This window comes from Salvelinus alpinus, chromosome 19 (assembly GCF_045679555.1).
Source record: "Salvelinus alpinus chromosome 19, SLU_Salpinus.1, whole genome shotgun sequence".
Classification (NCBI taxonomy): Eukaryota; Metazoa; Chordata; class Actinopteri; order Salmoniformes; family Salmonidae; genus Salvelinus; species Salvelinus alpinus.
This window is the reverse complement of record NC_092104.1, coordinates 46,109,356-46,123,902: the sequence shown is the minus strand read 5'-3', so window position 1 is coordinate 46,123,902 and position 14,547 is coordinate 46,109,356. Positions and strand designations below refer to the sequence as shown.

Here is a 14,547-nt window from a genome sequence, read left to right as displayed (position 1 = left end):
CAACAAGTAAACCCTTCAAAGATCAACAGAACTCTAACAAAGCACATTTCGCGTTAACACGTATAACAACATCCGGATGATTCTTCACAAAACTATAAGAAAAAAAACATTTTGGGGGTGGGGGAAGTCAAAAGTATTGGTTAGAGTCACGTAATGCGACACCGCAATCCACATTGAATGTTTACAATGACAAAATGATGGAAACATCGACCATAACAAACAACAACAAGAACAAAAGAAAAAGACAAAAGGGCTCATTTTGCATGCACATAACCCACAAAACATACAGTATGAGCACTGAGACACACTGTACACTGACAGGACAAGGTCTAGATGCTGTTTCAGCAGACAGTTGAGGACTGTCTTCATAACACCGCAAGACTCAAAGTAAACAAACAAAACTGAAGGGTAACATTTTGTATGCCTAACAGTATTCGTGGCAATCTTAATTATCTCGGGTTAACCCTGAACTAAAATCTCATGTAATTGGTCAGCTACTCGAATAAATTCCGGTTCCATACATGTTAAGAGAAGAGATGAAGAGATGCTAGAACGAGGAAGGGAACAGGAATGAAGAGCTCCACTCGCTCTCTTTGCAAGTTACGGGCCGAATGTGCCCTCCTCTCCCGAAATTCCAAAGATGATAACACCTGTGAAATCGTGATGTGTGCAAATAACCTGTGATGAAAAACACAAACACTGGAACTACTGCTGCTCGTTATCCCACCCATCCCACTCCTTCCAGACATTCTAGGGTATCAGTTATATTCACGTAGATCTGTCCACGAGAGATTACAATCTCAGCAATTATGCATTTTATTTGTGTCTATATTTGTTATTTGTGTACAGTGCCATGAAAAAATATTTGCCCCCTTTCTGATTTTCTCTATTTTTGACCCCTTACATTCAATAACCACCTTTAGCTACAACAATTGCAACACATTTTTTTTATTTTAAATTGTTTAACTGCCTTGTTCAGGGGCAGAACAACAGATTTTTACCTTGTCAGCTCGGGGATTTGAACTTACAACCTCTCGGTTACTAGACCAACACTCTAACCACTAGGCTACCCTGCCACCCCAAATTCTGCCTGTAGTTCATGATCAGTCTCTTACGTCACTTTAGAGGAATTTTGACCCACTCTTCCATGCAGAACTGCTTTAACTCAGCGACATTTGAAGGTTTTCAAGCATGAACTGCTTGTTTGAGGTCCTGCTACAATGCCATTCTAAAAATTAAAATGTGTTGCTTTTAAGCCATTCTGACGTAGACTTGCTTGTGTGTTTTGGATCATTGTCTTGCTGCATGACCCAGCTGCGCTTCAGCTCACAGACGGACGGCCTGGCGTTCTCCTTTAGAATTCTCTGATACGGATCAGAATTCATGGTTCCTTCAATGATGGCAAGTCATCCTGGTCCTGAGGCAGGAAAACATCCCCAAAGCATCCTACTACCACCACCAAGCTTGACTGTTGGTATGAGATTCTTTCCGTGGAGTGCAGTGTTTGGTTCTTCCCAAAACAGACAAGCAAGTCTACATCAGAATGGCTGAAAAGCAACACATTTATTGTTTTGGAAAGGCCTACTCAAAGTCCGGACCTAAACCTTACTAAGATGTGGTGACAGGGCCTGAAATGAGCAATTCAGGCTCAAAATCAAATGTCGCTGAGTTAAGGCAGTACTGCATGGAAGAGTGGGTCAAAGTTCATCCACAGCGATGTGAGAGACTCTTTAACAACTACAAAAAGTGTTTGGTTGCAGTCATTGCAGCTAAAAGGTGTTAAAACCAGTTATTGAGTGTAAGGGTGCAACTACTTTATGACACAGGGGCATTGTTTATTAAATAAATGAAATAAGTATCCAAATGTTGTGGTATTTATTGACTCAGGTTCCCTTTATCTAATATTAGGATTTGGTTGAAAATCTAATAACATTCAGTGTAAAAAAAGATGCAAAATTTGACAAAAATCTGAAAGTGGGCAAATACTTTTTCACTGCACTGTATACAATACGAGTCAAAAGTTGGGACACCAACTCATTCAAGGGTTTTTCTTTATTTTTACTATTTTCTACGTTGTAAAATAATAGTGGGTTGACGTCGGTTGATTGTGGGGGCCAAGTCATCTAATGCAGCACTCCATCACTCTCCCTCTTGTTTAAATATCCCTTAAACAGCATGGCGGTGTGTTGTGTCATTGTCCTGTTGAAAAACAAATGATAGTCCCACTAAGCGCAAACCAGATGGGATGGCGTATCGCTGCAGAATGCTGTTGTAGCCATGCTGGTTAAATGTGCCTTGAATTCTAAATAAACCACCGACAGTGTCACCAGCAAAGCATCCGCACACCATCACACCTCCTCCTCCATGCTTCACAGTCGGAACCACACATCCGGAGATCATCCATTAACCTACTCTGTGTCTCACAAAGACACGGCGGTTGGAACCAAAAATCTCTAATTTGGACTCATCAGACCAAAGGACAGATTTCCACCGGTCTAATGTCCATTGCTCGTGTTTCTTGGCCCAAACAACTATCTTCTTCTTACTGGTGAATCAACCATGAAGGCCTAATTCACGTAGTCTCCTCTGAAGAGTTGATGTTGAGATGTGGCTGTTACTTGAACTCTGGGTCTTCCATTCCTGTGGCGGTCCTCATGAGAGCCAGTTTCATCATAGCGCTTGATGCTTTTTGCGACTGCACTTGAAGAAACTTTCAAAGTTCTTGAAATTTTCCAGATTGACGGACCTTCATGTCTTAAAGTAATGATGGACTGTCATTTCTCTTTGCTTATTTGAGCTGTTCTTGCCATAATATGGACTTGGTCTTTAACCAAATAGGTCTATCTTCTGTATACCACCGCTACCTTGTCACAACCCAACTGATTGGTTCAAACTCATTACGAAGAAAATAAATTTCTCAAATTAACTTTTAACAAGGTATACCTGTAAATAAAAATGCATTCCAGGTGACTACCTCATGAAGTTGGTTGAGGAAATGCCAAGAGTGTGCAAAGCTGTCATCAAGGCTAAGGGTGGCTACTTTGCAGAATCTCAAATATAAAATATATATTTCATGATTCTATATGTGTTATTATATAGTTTATGTCTTCACTATTATTATACAATGTAGACATTTATAAAAAATAAAGAAAAACCATTGTGTCCAAACTTGTGACTGGTACTGTATATGAATATGTTTATATGTGTCTTCACTCAATAATAATTTGTAAATCCTGTACACACTAACTGACCCCAGCAGTTTCTTACTGTAAATACCCATTCCAAACCATAACTGTGTCCCTTTCAAGCCTTAGAAGATCTTTGGAGATCTTAATTTGTAATGACGCTCCGAGTGAAACAGACAATGTTATGTCTATGGGTATACATTGAACACAGAGACAGATCCTCACAGACCTCGTAAACCTACCTTGAGAGAGCACCGCTTTGAGACATGTTAGAAAACAAAAACACTGAGTTAGTTTCAGAGCACTACAGGCAGGTTTTAGACGTTCTAATTATGTGAAAGTATTTTTTTTAAATGATTATTTATGTACTGAATTAATTACTAGACTGCAAAAAGGCTTGAACTGTAAGGAACATAGCGGTTACAGTGCATTCGGGAAGAATTTACAGATTTTTACACATTTTGTTACTTTACAGCCTTATTCAAAAATGTATTAAATACAATTTTTACCTCATTAATCTACACATAATACCCCATAATGACAAAGCAAAAACAGGTTTAGAAATTTGTGCAAATTTATTAAAAATGTAAAACTGAAATACTACATTTACATTAGTATTCAGACCCTTTGCTATGAGACTCGAAATTGAGCTCAGGTGCATCCTGTTTCCATTGATTATCCTTGAGATGTTTCTATAACTTGATTGGACTCACCTGTGGTATATTCAATCGATTGGACATGATTTGGAAAGGCACACACCTGTCTATACAAGGTCCCACAGTTGACAGTGCATGTCAGAGCAAAAAAACAAGCCATGAGGTCGAAGGAATTGACCTTAGAATTTCGAGACAGGATTGTGTCGAGGCACAGGTCTGGGGAAGGGTAACAAAACATTTCTGCAGCATTGAATGTCCCTAAGAACACAGTGGCATCCATCATTCTTAAATGGAAGAAGTCTGTAACCACCAAGACCCTTCCTAGAGCTGGCCGCTCGGCCAAACTGAGCAATATGGGGGAAAAGGGCCTTGGACAGGGAGGTGAACAAGAACCCGATGGTCACTCTGATAGAGCTCCTCCCATCTCCTCTGTGGAGATGGGAGAACCTTCCAGAAGGACAACCATCTCTGCAGCACTCCACCAATCATGCCTTTATGGTAGAGTGGCCAGACAGAAGCCACACCTCAGTAAAAGGCACATGACAGCCGGCTTGGAGTTTGCCAAAAGGAACCTAAAGGACTCTCAGACCATGAGAAACAAGATTATCTGGTCTGATGAAACCAAGATTGAACTATTTGGCCTGAATGCTAAGTGTCATGTCTGGAGGAAACCTGGCACCACCAATATGCTACAGTGAAGCATGGTGGTGGCAGCATTATGCTGTGGGGATGTTTTTCAGCGGCACTGACTGGGAGACTAGTCAGAATCGAGGTAAAGATGAACGGCGCAAAGTACAGAGAGATTCTTGATGAAAACCTGCTCCGGAGCGCTCAGGACCTCAGACTGGGGCAAAAGTTCACCTTCCAACAGGACAACAACCCTAAGCACACAGCCAAGACAACGCAGGAGTGGCTTTGGGACAAGTCTCTGAATTTCCTTGAGTGGCCCAGCCAGAGCCCGGACTTGAACCCCATCAAACATCTCTGGAAATAGCTGTGCAGCGAAGCTCCAACCTGACAGAGCTTGAGAGGATCTGCAGAGAAGAATGTGAGAAACTCCCCAAATACAGGTGTGCCAAGCTTGTAGCGTCATACCCAAGAACACTCAAGGCTGTAATCGCTGCCAAAGGTGCTTAAACAAAGTATTGAGTACAGGGTCTGAATACTTATGTAAATGTGATATTTTTTTTAATTTTTTTTTATAAATTTGCATGATGAGGGGAAAAAACAATTGAATCCATTTTAGAATAAGACTCTACCGTAACAAAATGTGGAAAACGTCAAGGGATCTGAATACTTTTCTAATGCACTGTATGAGGAGAAAGCTGAAGTCTCTACCTATCCACTGGTGTAAATCCCCTTTCCGATTGCCAGTTCATCTACTAGCATTAGGAGATCACAAGACGTCGCTTGGTCTGGTTTGGGTAGAATCGCTGAACGGATTTTCAAGCCTGACATCTTAAAATTGCCCTCGCAATCATGGCTTTCAAGTTATCGAGATTTTTAAAGAAGACACAGACAGTTGAGGACATTTCTAACTTCTTTTCCCATTCACTTTTCCTATTGTAAACGAGTAGATCCATGGCCCATGTGGAGGATGCGTACAAGGTAATGTGGATCGAGAAGGAAATTCATTGCTGTACAATGGCCATCTGGGTGTATTCTTTCCATGCATATTACATGTTTGCATTTTTGGTGACATGACCTACATTGCATACTCTATGAATATGACCATACCGCATGATTTATGCCCTTTATGGAGGGGTGGTGGGGGGGGATTCTTATGACATTGTCAGCAGTAAGATTTGAGTTTGATTTACAAACAGACAAGGGCTGTCGCTTTCAAATGATGTCACTTTCTATTTACTGACACATTTTTTTGTTGGGGGGGGGGGGTTCCAAAACAACCAAACAGAGTTTGGTTATTTGATTTTGTTTATTTTAGTTCATATTAGCTTCATGAGATTCTTGACTTGTGTACAGTAGGTGGTACATTTCACAGCGTGAAGTCAATAGCGCCTGAGGAGGTTTGCAAACTTTTTGCATCTTTGTACAGATACAGGCAACCGTGCAATGTCAAAATATCATGGCCAAATTAACTGAAATCAACTCAATGACCTGGTTTGAAGTTACTTAAATGTGATTTGGCCAGATATTTGTAACATTGCACATTTTCCCCCCATCTGTCCCATAGATTTTTGGTTAGTGGTGTCTTAAATTAGCTGGATTAGTAGTGGTTGTTTAATAAACTCTAAACAGTGGATTACAGTCTCTAGACTACTGTCAGGGTAAGGAATCATCAAACTCTAAGGTCTAAAATACCAAACTTATCTAAGTAACAACATTCTAGGGAAGTTCTTTCGCGACTGGCAGAAAGCTAGGGCAATGTTGATATCAATCTTCCTGAGCTTCTGGGATGTTGCATGTTGACACTACTGTACATTGAGTTACCTTTGTTTCTACAGTACATTGGACAGATCGGATACCTGATAAACATGTCAAAGTAATATCACTGTTTTTTGCAATCAATAGTGAAATAATAGTACCGTTTTTGGAATCAGCAGTACACTGGTACAGTAACACAGCTTGGTTACCATCTGAGGCATTACATTTAGAGGGAACAATGAGAAAAGCCCATAGCTGGAGCACTGTACCACTGTCTACCAGCAGTGATTCATATTTGGCTCCAACCCAACTTCCAACAGGGCCACAGCACTCTCTTGTCAGTGAAGCTGTTGCCACGCAAACCATGCTTACGGCTTAATGAGTGGGTGAGTGGTGACTAAGAGTAGCTGCACTTTTACACACACACACACACACACACACACACACACACACACACACACACACACACACACACACACACACACACACACACACACACACACACACACACACACACACACACACACACACACACACACACACACGGACAGGCAAGGCAAGGCACTCGCAGTCACCCACCCACCCACGCACACACACACGCACCCACACACACCGCTACCCACTGTCAGTCAATAACTTACTTTTTCGACGTCTGCTTTGGTCACATTGATGTCAGCATCAATCTTGTCAAAGTACTGCTGGGCTCGGTCCGCCTCCTTGCAGTCTCTCTCAAATCTCCGTTTACTCTGAGGAGAGGCAATTCAGATGTCAAGTTGGAATGGTTCAGTCGCATATCGTTCATCTCTTCAATTACTCAAACCTACTCATCGGGAGGACACTTACGGATTCCAGTTGTTTCCAAGAATTCTCAATGTGTTGCTGAGCTCTGCGGCCATCATGGAAATGCTGAGTAAAAAAAAACACATCATAAAATAAGTTAAAACACTTAAAACAGTAGTAGAATCATTTCTGGTTTGAACTCTGAGCAATTTAGTGTCTATAACTAGACAGTCAAGAGACTTCTAAATCTCTTACGGCAGCTCTTACGATACTCCTTATGATGAATGAAAAAGCTAGACAAAACACACAATATACACAACAAAAAGGCATAACATCTGCTACTTAGCCTTTGCATTGACGTAAAACTACTGAGCCAAAACTAAACTAACTTGTGACTTGCTGATGTACATATTCTTGACTGATTCAATGCTGCTCACAGCATATAAAAAGACTTTCAAGGGAATTCACAGATGAAGACTCAAAGGCACTTCTGCTTTTGTTTTAAGTTTAATAAAAATTATAGGAGCAGTAAATATGAATGTGTTAATGTGATGTACAAAGCTTATGTTCAATGCCTGGTTGCATGACCTCATTTAACTTAGACCATGTTCTGGTTGGGAATTTAATGAAATGAAAAAGCATACATTGGCGTGAGCTATCGATGAAAGCTACCTCTACTACACGCTAGAAAATAAAAACTATCCAACATGAACGGCAGTCCAGAATAATAAATAAAATAAAAAAATTAAGAAGTATTAACTCTTCTCGCACTGAGCTGAGCCATCGTCAAAGACATGCTGTCAGACAAAAGGCCACAACCAACGCCTTACAAAACTATGTGTGGGGGGGAGAAAAGAGCTGTCGTACATTCCACCCCCCCATCATATTAGTTCCAGCCACCAGCTCCAGACAGAGACCTAGTCCACTTATGAGTAGCACCATAGTTGAGGCTACTTTGGATTGGTGGGGGGAGTAGGGTCAACATGTTCCCAATCCATTGACCTGGATACTTGACCCAGTTCCATCCCTGGGATGTATTGGATGTGGCGGCATACAATTGTGAGCAACATCATAACAGATTCTCAGCTTGATCCCTGGCTGTGTGGTACAGAGCAATGACAATCACCAATGACATATTTGCATCTGTTCCAGCAATTGCATTTGCTGATTTGATTTTTGAGAGTGGGGATAAAACATAAAAAAAAATGTTTTTGGAATCATCGAGCTGCCACTGGTTGACCAGGGATTGGCTGGTTTGGCTCAGATCATGTGATATCAATAATCTCTGCGTAGTCTAGCCACAAAATAGTTTTGAGCCGCCAATGAGCATGATCTGGGAGAGTACAATTCATGTCAAGGTGAGCGATGCGCAGGAAAGGGGATTTTTTACCGATTTCCTCTCTGCTTTCAGCTCCTGGATGTAGCGTGTCAGCTCACAGATGATATGAGTGGTGAGATTCTCAGCGATGACCTCGTGTTGTCCCGCATAGTCGTTCAGCTCATTCAGGGTCATCAGGAAGGCCCGACAGGACGTATACCTGGTAACAAGACGAGAGGTGACCACAAAACGTCTTTAAAAACACTCACTTATTTCACATTTAATTACTCTAATCACAACGGGAGGGAGCCTAGTGGTTAGAGCGTTGGGCCAGTAACCGAAAGGTTGCTGGATCAAATCCCCGACCTGACAAGGTAAAAATCTGTCGTTCTACCCCTAAACAAGGCAGTTAACCCACTCTTCCCCGGTAGGCTGTCATTGTAAATAAGAATATGTTCTTATTAACTGACTTCCCAAGTTAAATAAAAAAAAAATTAAAATACAAAAACAACAGCTTTATTACTACGCATCCTGAGAAATATTAATGTAATATTGTTACTGACGATCGTAAGGAATGTTTGCGTCGAATTTATTATCATAGGAAATAATTAATAGGAACTATTATGTTCTCTTTCTTTATCAAGAGAGAATATTCCCGTGAATATTCAAATTATATAATGTACTGACCACTTCGACATTGTCTTTAAACGATAGGACATACATAGAATTAGATTTTTGTGATTTCGTGACTAAGAGGGGAAATAAGACACGGATAAAGCCCTCATCCGACACTATTTCCTTCAAAGGCTTCCTCCCTTGCCTTAAGAAAAGTCTTGCATTTTCTTTCAAAAGGTCACTCTGTTCATGTGTCTTAGAACAGTCCAACTGCTTTGCACATATGATGAAGGACAACATCTTGATGAAAAGACAATCCTTGTGGAAAAACCCTTGGCTTTAGCTGCACAGTTTTCTCCGGGCAGAAACGGAGTGTTTCGCTGCAAGCCATGAAAGTGCAGCCTTGTTAATCTAAAAGAGCTATTTTTACCCACTAACAGCCGGTAATGAGTGGAGATGGTAAATCAGCTAATGAATTACATGACTGTTCAATCATCACAAAGATAATAGCCACATTAATGTACACGGTCAACCTGATATTGTGAACATTAATCCTTGATGCATTTCACTCACTTGTATTCGTCTTCCTCTCTTGAGTTTTTCTTGGGCTGATATTTTTTAGAGAGGTTTCTGTTAGGGAATGGGAACAAATTTCAGTACAGGCGTGGAAAACATGCAGTACACTGTAAATCAGAGAAATACAGAGGGAGATGTGTAAACACAAATATTGTATGTTTGTGTACTCATGGGAAAGGGACGCCCAGCGACAGGATATCAAAAGTACAAGCTGATTGATGGATAATCCTCTGTGTACCTCTGCATCTGGGCCTCATATGTACACATTTCTAAAATCAACAGAGCGATTTGACAAGAAAGAGCAGCATTAGAGGGGCAGTATCAGGAAGTCATCCCTTAGCTGTAATGTAAATCTCAGGATGATTCATCCAACTGGAGATAGAGCCTACACTTACTATGAAAGCATAACGGTATGTGCAAGATTCACCTTGACATATCATCATACTCTCTGTACAATGACGCTTATGAAAGAAAAAAGATAAATATTACATTTGTAATTATACATCCTCTGAGTGGACTATCGTAAGCAGAAACTGAGGCTAGAATAATGACACAGCGGTAAAAAAAATCTCCCCCTCTGACTGGTAGCCTCCACTGGTAGCCTCCACTCCCTGTGCTCTGATCCACACCATCTATTCTGATGTGTTGCTAGGCAGATTGCCAGCCGCGCCAGCCGCCTCTTTTTGTCTGCTTGCAGCCACATGACAAATCTGGATCCTGACACCACAGCACATGGCACAAATCCCATACGCCCAAATTCATGTTAACACTTTGAAAATAAAATGACTAACAAGCCCCTAGCTGTCTGTTTTCTCTAGTCTTTTTAAGCACCTGCTTGTCTTTTGGGGCTTTTTGCATCATTTTGAAGGCTTAATTCCTCCATTCAGTGTCCAATCCGTGCTTTCCATAGTCTGGTTTGTTTAGTCTAAGGTTGCCTTAATCAATATACTACATCAACTGTACTATCAACTAACATATGTAGAGAAATCAAATCTATTATGGTTGGTGATGAAAAACCACGATTTAACAAAACACTTCATATGCAACTTAAAATGGTGCCATTATCAATGATACTGGCTGGAGAACAAAACACACCCAATGAATAATCCAGTTCAGAGCTGATCGCAGCACTATTGCTGAGGCAGAAAACCTCTTGATATGATCTCCAGAAACAAGGTTGATGATTATGCATGCAAGAATTTGCTGCTGTGTATTCCTTGGTGAGTGCACGGCAGACAGTGATCCAAGTCATCCACTGTCCCCGGGGACTGCTTTGTCAGAGACTATCACTGTCTGGCAATAACCCCATATTATACAGTGGGAAGCTCCCAAGACCATTGGAAGAAAACGAATGTGGGTCATTGCTGTGGATAACCTAGTAACCATGGTAATGCGTTGCCTACCTGGCTTACACTTCCGGTTGCACGTAGTTAAAGGCCTGTATGTATCTGTATTAATCAATTTCACTTTGTTGCTACTTGCTACATAAACTACCACCTTTGGGTAGGCCTGGCTACATTCACCTCCGAATTTAGAAGATTGCCTTGAAGTGAGCTGAAATTCATCCATTTCATTTTTACCTTTGTTTAACCCGGGGTTATTGAGAAGGCATTCTCTTTAATTACAACAACCACCTGAACAAGACGGTGCAGTGATACAGTAGAGAGACAGCTGACACATGTACCACTGGACCCTCTTGCCCTGGTGTATGCATGTCTGAAATGTATATGAAAATGTGGATACCAGAGATAATTTTGTCACTTGTGAGCATCACCTTATGACATGCATTGCACTTGAGTGTGGCATGACTTGGATGACATTGGTGATGCAGGCTCTGTAGTCTTTTATCAAAGTTACTGAAATCAACAAAACATACCGAAACATATGTTTTAGTAGTACTGTAGGCTTCTCATACTGCAACGCCTCAGCCATGAGAGACATGGCAAAATCAAAATGGGAAGAGGGTAATGTTTTCCCGGCCTTACCTGATTTGCTTTGCATAGCTGATTTCAATTTCAGATCTCTCTTTAACAAACTTTGTATACCTCTCCACAAACTCAATGCCCCAGTGGGTGTGCTTTTCCAAGTTGTCAAACTGGTCCTATAAGAAAAGAGATTAAGAATAAAATAAGATATAATAAGATAATATGATCAAAACAAAGCCATATCCTCAAGTTAATTCCCAAACTCACATCCAGTAACTAGACCAGGTTACACCACCTCTGATGTGTATTTTCTTCCTAATTAATTTGGCAGGCAATGTTTATGAAAAATGTATAGAAATGAGCTATTACGGTTAAGTTAGAGAGGGATAGAGTCCACAACAGTCTTTGTTGAAACAGTATGTCTGTTGCAAAAGCGGGCTAACACTTATGCACATTGTATGTGGGCCTACAACATAAACTACAAGAGGCAAATTGGGAATACAATAAGACTATTGACTTTCAGTTGGTGAGGTGTAATAGTATATGTTGTGAACTCAAATTAACATATGTAGTGGCGGGTTACGTTTGCATCTCTGCAACGCATAGCCTATTTGTGCACACCTGTAGGCATAACATTAAAAAAACAATCCTCTTCAACTATAGGCCTTGTTTCCATTTCGAAACAAAAACTAATGCCACGACCTTACACATATTTCATGCATTATTTTAGACGTCACTCTCTCTGATATTTGCAATAGGCCCTTCTATGTGCGGAAAAAACGTAGTGTATGAGGATCCGTTCAACCTGCCGGCCCTGTTATTCATTGTTCTAGCTTTAATAGCTATTTCAGCTATAATGTGAATTAAGGCAGACAACGGAGGAAACCCATTCCCAAATGCGTAGCCTACAACACCGCTCTCGGGGGCAACGTTTCAAATTAAACGTTACTAGAGTCGCTATGTAGCTGTACGTGCACAGTATGGACCCCATTTGCAATGGCTTAGTGATTGTAATAGGCTAATCGGGTAGGATGTTGAAAACTAGCCTATTGCTTCTAACGTAGGCTGTATGGCGGGATAGATCTTGAGGTTAAAAACAAAAGTAGGCTATATTAATTCGTGTCTGTAAAATCAGATGCTGTAGCCGACCGTGTAGTCTAACAGTCGACCCAGTATAGAATCCGCCACTATGCCTCCGATAATAAAGGCTGCATGCACGCGCAGAGAAGCATCATGGCAGCAGGAGCTTTAAGCTCGCAACCTTGTTGCAAGACGATGCCACCCACATGTCGTTTGTATCGGAACAGATCAAAGGTTGTCAATCAATTTAAAGCAATAGTTAAAACAGGTTTCATTAACAAATATATTTGCGCCGCTATCACTCGGTCGTGCTTCCGCGGTTCTACTTACCCACAGCTCTGTCCCCCATCTGCAACTCATCGTTTCAGTGCAATTTCTTCCAAATGATCCACGATTTCTATGCATGCGTCCAATGATATTATTCAGGCCTATATCTGAGTACCAACGTATGTCATAAGATCCCACAATGTTTGTGTAGCTTTTCACCGACGCATTCAGTCATAACAAACGGTGTTTTGCCCTCAGATATTGGGTTGATTGCTTGCTCCTACATGTGGGGCATCCACCCGCCTAGCCCGATGACAGCACGCAGCAGCGTGCTTCACAGAGAAATCTCTGCTAGAGCCTCTGCTCACGGGTAGAGTCTGGAGCGCTTGCTGTGATGGACAATGAAATGATAGGCTTTGTGATACTCAAAACGGTGGATATGTTTTTGAACAGTACATTTACACGTGGAACTATTACGGGTTCAATTCCAGTAAGGCACTCCAAAAGTTGCAGCTTTGTAAATTGTAGACATAACTAAATACAGTAGAACATAAATATAAATAACAAACATATGATAAGGCCTACATATCTATGCCGTAGCCATTCAACTGGTAGGCTATAACAACGTAATAACAATGGATACTGTAATAACTTACCGTGATGGTTTCATTTGATAGGGTAATGTAATAAAACTGGATAATGTGATGAATCACTTGGATAATGTAATAAAACTGTTGAATGGATAAGGTAATCATTTTATCTGAATAAGGTTGACAGCTTACTATACAATACTACAGCTAATAAAACAACTGAAAATAACAACATGTTTACTGTCATTATGTTAGTTATTATTGCCAGTTTACTGTCATTATGTTAGTTCATGAAAGCACTTTGAATTCTGTTGAGCTTGTTATGTTGACTCTTCAGGGCTTGTTGCCCTGTGGAGTGCATGTTTGGCCAGTTGAACTATCTCCTGTGGGATCAGAGAGAGGTCATTCAGAGGTTGAGCTGATCAATTACCTTGAAAGAGTTGAACTATACAATAAAGCAATAATAATAATCAGACATGTGTAGTAGACCTACATCTGAACCCCTAAAAAACAAACATTTGTTTTGTATTTACCTGCAAATCAGTCTTAGCCTACATTAATTGCATTTTAGGCACAATCAATGACTTATCTTATTTAATTCAAAGGGCCTCTCAATCTGCTTCAAGACATCTGGTATCTTCTCAGAAACTAACTCAGGTATGACATCACCTGGGAAAACAGTCACACACAGAGTAGCTTCTACCCATTAGGGCTTCTACCCATGTCACGACTCCCGCCGTCCGTCGCCGGTCTTCTAGCCACCTTTCATTTTCCATTTGTTTTGTCTTGTTTTTTCCGCACACCTGTTTTACATCCCCTCATCACTCTACGTGTATATTATCCTCTGTTCCCTCCATGTCTGTGTGTGTAATTGTGTGTGTGTGTGACGCTTCATGCTGGTTTTTCACCGGGTCTTGTTTGGAACCCGTGGTATTGTATGCTGTACATTATTTGTGTGACGAGTGCGCTATTCGCTTTTGCCTTTGGCGGGAGTGTCGTTACTGTAACGATTCTCATTGGTGGAAGGAGAGGAGGACCAAAATGCAGCGTTGTAATTGTTCGTCATATTTTAATTTCAAACTGAACACTGTACAACATAACAATGATAAGAAAAATGAAACAGTTCTGTAAGGTGAACAGACACTAGACAGAAAATAAACACCCACAACC

At 40.8% G+C, this 14,547-nt stretch overlaps 1 protein-coding gene across 6 annotated transcripts in view; it reads right to left on the bottom strand.

Moving 5' to 3' along the window:
• Window positions 1-13,167, bottom strand: part of LOC139545722 (formin-binding protein 1-like) — a 28,935-nt gene extending 15,768 nt beyond the window's left edge. For 4 of the 6 annotated variants that reach the window (XM_071353790.1, XM_071353791.1, XM_071353793.1 and 1 more), the window contains exons 1-7: window positions 12,851-13,167; window positions 11,501-11,616; window positions 9,513-9,569; window positions 8,397-8,544; window positions 7,070-7,132; window positions 6,868-6,972; window positions 3,428-3,442 (exon numbers count right to left, since the gene is read on the bottom strand). In XM_071353790.1, the coding sequence (XP_071209891.1) occupies window positions 3,428-3,442; window positions 6,868-6,972; window positions 7,070-7,132; window positions 8,397-8,544; window positions 9,513-9,569; window positions 11,501-11,616; window positions 12,851-12,925 (579 nt within the window). In that variant the 5' untranslated portion in view covers window positions 12,926-13,167. The remainder of the gene's footprint in view (window positions 1-3,427; window positions 3,443-6,867; window positions 6,973-7,069; window positions 7,133-8,396; window positions 8,545-9,512; window positions 9,570-11,500; window positions 11,617-12,850) is intronic. The other 2 variants (XM_071353792.1, XM_071353795.1) reach the window with 1 other exon arrangement.
• Window positions 13,168-14,547: the final 1,380 nt, after the last annotated feature.